Source organism: Alexandromys fortis, unplaced genomic scaffold (genome assembly GCF_014885135.2).
Source record: "Alexandromys fortis isolate MF-2015 unplaced genomic scaffold, M_Fortis_MF-2015_v1.1 scaffold_31, whole genome shotgun sequence".
Classification (NCBI taxonomy): Eukaryota; Metazoa; Chordata; class Mammalia; order Rodentia; family Cricetidae; genus Alexandromys; species Alexandromys fortis.
In genome coordinates, this window is record NW_026067974.1 from 13,763,552 (window position 1) to 13,768,496 (window position 4,945).

Consider the following 4,945-nt stretch of genomic DNA (forward strand, 5'->3'; position numbering starts at 1 on the left):
TTTATGGTTTCTTTCTGTTTTTTTTCCTCCTGAAGTCTTCAGTGAACTGAGCAAAGCCCCTTTCCATCACTGCCTGCAGAAAGCAGGCGTAGCGCTCTCAGCTGGTGTATGCTCACAAGAAGCGACACTTTCATTCCTCTGAGTGGTTTTTCCCGGTGCCCCCTTCAGACTAACTAAAGGGGTTCTGTGCTGAAGGGAGACCATCATGTCCTGCTGAGCCAGGCTGGAACTTACTGGGGAGCCCTGGGGGGATAGTGGGCTCGTCCTGGGCCATGGCGTTCCTCCTGCAGCCCCGCCCATGTTAGTAACTTCCAAATGTAAGTAAATCAACTGCCTAGTGGTCAGCCAGACACCAAAAGACCACAGCATTCTTGAGTATGACAGTGTGTGGTAACTGGTGGCAGAGAAGCCACTCTGATGCTATGTTTGATAATCCAAGGAACATAGAGTTGAGGGGCAGAGTGTGTGTCCCTCGGATGTCACCCTGTGAGGACCTATGTGAAACAGAAGTAGGAAGCCAGCATCCAGCTCCTGGTCTTTTTAACAGAAGACTTGACAGTTGACAAGTGTCCGTGTCATCCTTGCACGGGGCTGTGCCAACATCCATATTATTGCTCTCAGCCCACTCTGCTTTCCCTTCTCCCCTCTTCACTGGAGGTGGAATGCATGTCCTTCATGCTGAGCCCCCTCCCCAGAAAGGGTGGTTCATAGGTCAGGACCACAGGGCTGATACAGATGCATCTCTAGATACTCCTTCACTTTGTCCCCTTGAGAGCCGGGGTCACTTTTCACTGTGACAGTACCCATCAGAATAGCCTCTTCAACTACAGGCCAAGAATACTTGAAGGGGAAGAAGTCTCCTGTTGAGATCTGGAGGGTGATCTGGCCTGTTAACACTGGGCTGTGGCTCCATACCCTCTTTCTCCCAATGTGTGTGTTTGAAACTGGGTCTTACTTTACCCAGGCTACCTTTGGATTCATGATGGTCCTCCTGCCTCAGCCCAAGTGCTGGGTTTATAGGTGGACATCACCAGGTCAGTTTTGTCTCTTTAGGAAAAAAAAAATTGCTTAAAGTATTTTCTGTGTATGGGTATCTTGCCTGCATCAGACATGTCTGCGTACTTGTATGCTGTCCCCGGTCCCTGCAGCAGCCAGTAAGGGCTATCAGATGCCCTGGGATTGGAGTTACAAATGGTTGTGAGCAGTCATGTGGGTACTGAGAATGAAACCCAGGTCCTCTGGAAGAACCCTCAGGGCTTTCACCAGCCAAGCCATCTCCAGGCTCCTACCTCTCGTTCATTCTCAAGCCACTATTTCCTAAGATTGAGAGCTCAGGAGATGATGTGGGTCTTGTGCACAGAACTGGAATCTTCTTGGCCACCCTGTGCATGCGTGTGAAAGTGAAAGGACAACCATGGGGAGTTCATTCTCTCGCTCCACCATGTGGGTGCTGGAGATAGATCTCAGGTACTACTAGGCTTGGCAGGAAGCCCCCTACCCACTGAGTCACCCCCACCTCCCGAACTGCTTTTCTGTCTCTTGCTCTGAATTGAGTCAGTATTTCTAGGAAAAGGTGGTGCCTTGTATTTGTGGGTAGCAGTTGGTTTCCCACTGAACGAGGTTTTTTTTTTTTTTTTTTTTTTTTTTTTTTTTTTTTTTTTTTTTTTTTTTTTTTTTTTTTTTTTTTTTACTGAGCCAAGTTCTGGAAAGCTGGCTCTAGATACAGATTCTGTCCCTCCCTGCCTGTCACAGCTCCTCAGTCATGCCCTCTGTTAGGTTTCTGCCACCCCAGGACTGGTCTTAGGAGAATGCTTGCCATTGCCACCCCCTAAAGAGCCTCCCCAGAAGCTGCTGTCACCTCCTCGGGTACCTTTCTCCTTTTCTACTCCCTAAATGCTTGTCCTTGACCTTGGTAAAAACAGCAACCAGCTCACAGGAGGAAGGATAAGCAGTTGGGGTAAACATGGTCTCCTGATCATGGGAGCAACTATTGATCATAAAGCCACAGACCAGTGCCTCCCTGAGGACGTTCCTAGGGACAGGCCAGCCATGCCATCTGGGTTAGAGTACACTCTCTTATTTCTGGATCCTCATGTGATCCTGGGCTGGGAAAGAGCAGTTTCACAAAATCCATTTTCTAGAGGAAAATCAATGGCCAGAGGGGAATTGCTCTTCTCCAGATTTGCCAGGGAAGGCCTGAGCTAGAACCCAGTAACAGGGTGTTATCACATGTCATCATGTAAGGCCTTGGGACAGACTTGGAACTCTGGTCATTTGCTTCATGGCCATCGCTCTTCCAGCCTTAGGTCCCTGCCTTAAAGATGCAAAGAGCAGACAGAAAGAGCTAATGGGAGAAGCAAAGACGTTTATTAAGGTCTGGCAGATGAGGTGAAAGTGGAACCAACTAGGCATGGGTAGACCTAGGGCAGGGAGTCAGAGGGCCCCTTGGAGGAGAACCTCTTTGATCCCTGCCTCCACCCAACACCACCCCAGCTGCCTCCCACTTGCTCCTGCCTCCCAGGGCACAGCACCAAGAACACAGGATCCCAGCTCAGGGCAGAGCCCAGAGCCCAGGTTTCCATCTCCCACGGCGGGAGAAGTGGGGTGTTCAGGGAACCCCCTTGGCCCTGCTGCCATAATAAAGTTAGGAAGCCCCTTGTCTGTCCCCAGAACAGCACAAATGGGGGTTCTCTGTGGTCAGGGTGGGGAACCACCTCCGAGTAAGACCTAGGCGGAGGCGAACCACAGCGAACTTCGGAGTTGTTGCCTTTAGACTTGTCCTGCCTCCACTGGCCTTCCTGCAGACTCTGCTTAGAGTTATGACCCCAGAGACTTCTGTGGGTGTCAGCATGAGGGCTTCCCCAACACCAAATCTGTTGATATGTACACTGGGCAGCCCCACTCCCGGCAAGGGGAAGCCACTGGTGCCTAGTAGGAATATCCACCTTTGTGGCTGTAGGGCTGGGCGGGGCCAGCCAGTTCTGGGAGGTAGGCAGGGCTCTCATCCAAGTGGGACAAAGGGACTGTGTCCTCCTCACTGACTGGCCTGTCAAACTCGGCCTTCAGAGCTGGACGCTGATTATCTGGGAAGGCCAGAGAGAACAGGGCCTCGGGCTCACACACAAACTTGTACACATAGCGCTCGCCAGCCACCTGTGGAGAAAGGGCTGTCAGGCCAGACATACATACCCTGCCTCGGTAGGGGATTTGGAGGATCCTGCCCTTCTCGTGGGTCTCCAAACATCAGGACCCCATGACTTCCCTCACTGGTCCTTGGAGCCCACTCCCTTCCGGTATTGTTCACACATCTCTATCTCGGCAAGCTTAGGGACTGCTCAGTATTGTTTAGGGAATTTACAGGGGAACCTTGGGATTTACATTTTCTGTTCCTGCCAACCTGCTGAGAAACATGTTTGTTTTCTCTCCCTCTCTCTCTCTCCCACTCCCCCCCCCCCATGACCCTCCCTCAGCCCCTCCTCACGACCACGCTAAGACTTCAACCCGACCTTCTGCATGATGCCTTTCTCATAGTAGTATCGCAGTGAGCGGCTCAGCTTGTCGTAATTCATGGCTGGCCGGTTCTTCTGGATGCCCCAGAGCCTGGCAACCTGGGGACAAGAGACAAAGCATTTGGGTGGGGATACCATCTCTGAGGGAAAAAGGGGGGAGGGGTGGGAGCGGAAAGGGCATTTGAGATTCTTGTGCAGAGATGATCTAGACTTGTTACCATACAACTGACTCAGGCTTGGCAAGAACCAGGTCAGGCAGATGACGCATGACAGCAGCAGCGAGTGCCACCGTTTCTCCTCTCAAGGCTCCTAAGATGCTGCAAGACCCACCTCTTCAGGTTCAATTAGTTTAAACTCCATCCCCCGGCCTGTCCAAGCAATGAAATGAGCATTTGTTGGGTCATCCAGCAGGGCTACCAGAAACTGCCACAGTTGCAAGGCACCCCGGCGCTGGTAGGGTGGCCCCTCTCGGAAAGCTCCAACCCCTTCCTGCTTGATGTCTCCTAGGAAAGTAGACATAGGTGTGAGGTACAAGCCTCCTAACCAAGCCCCTTCCCTTCCCCATGGGGCATCCCCAAACTCTTTCCTGAGTGTCCCTCCCGCTCCCGACCCAGTGTGATGGGGTGAAGAAGACCCCAGCACCGCTATGCAGTCACTTCTCTGACCTTCAAACTTTTCAGGGACAATGCAGACATCATCTGGGAATGGTCGAAGAGATTTCTCATAGCCATAACCTTGTGGAGGAAATTGGGGATTGGCTCAGATCTGAGGGTTCCCTGACTGGAGACCCCATAGAATCCAAAGAGACTCCCAGCTGGGGTGAGTCTCCCCGACAGCAAGGATCCCTCCCCCCCACTAGGAGGCCTTAGCCAGGAAAGGAAGAGCTGCCTTACCCATCACTCCATCACCTGGAGAGGGCCCAGAGAAGCCCTCCGGGTGGAGGTACATTGATGTGCACCCAGGGACATCTGGGGGAGGGAGGAAAGGGCGATGCGGTTAAGTGGCTGAGGAAGCCGAGAAGCAGGGAGGATGAAGCCCTGCACACATTCAAGAAGTTCACGCCACCGCAAGCCTGCAGTCCAGCGACTGTCCTTTCCCACCACCAAATCCCAGGGGAAGTTAACCCAGAGGGAGCTGGAAGCCGGAGGCCCTCAGTTTGAGGGCTGGGGCCGAGGGCATGGGGGCAGCAGCTGGGGCTTGGCAGCCTGTTCCACCGGGCCCAAGAATCCAGGGAGCAGCTGTTTCCTGTGAGTTCAGGGGAAGGAGGGGGTGAGAGATGCACCTCCGGGGGTTGGGAAGTGTTCGCCTAAGACTTCCTCGGAATGGGCACACGTCCGGCCAGCAGGTCAGGTTCCAAGGCCAGTACCTCCTCTCTCTCTCTCTCTCTCTCTCTCTCTCTCTCTCTCTCTCTCTCTCTCTCTCTCTCTCTCTCTCTC

The 4,945-nt window shown here is 52.9% G+C and overlaps 1 protein-coding gene across 9 annotated transcripts in view; it reads right to left on the reverse strand.

The window, feature by feature from the left end:
* Window positions 1-2,348: 2,348 nt before the first annotated feature.
* The window catches only part of Etv4 (ETS variant transcription factor 4), a 15,286-nt gene continuing 12,689 nt past the window's right edge, over window positions 2,349-4,945 (reverse strand). For all 9 annotated transcript variants that reach the window (XM_050156493.1, XM_050156494.1, XM_050156490.1 and 6 more), the window contains exons 9-13: window positions 4,403-4,477; window positions 4,175-4,243; window positions 3,840-4,012; window positions 3,507-3,608; window positions 2,349-3,153 (exon numbers count right to left, since the gene is read on the reverse strand). In XM_050156493.1, coding sequence (XP_050012450.1) covers window positions 2,929-3,153; window positions 3,507-3,608; window positions 3,840-4,012; window positions 4,175-4,243; window positions 4,403-4,477 — 644 coding nt within the window. In that variant the 3' untranslated portion in view covers window positions 2,349-2,928. The remainder of the gene's footprint in view (window positions 3,154-3,506; window positions 3,609-3,839; window positions 4,013-4,174; window positions 4,244-4,402; window positions 4,478-4,945) is intronic.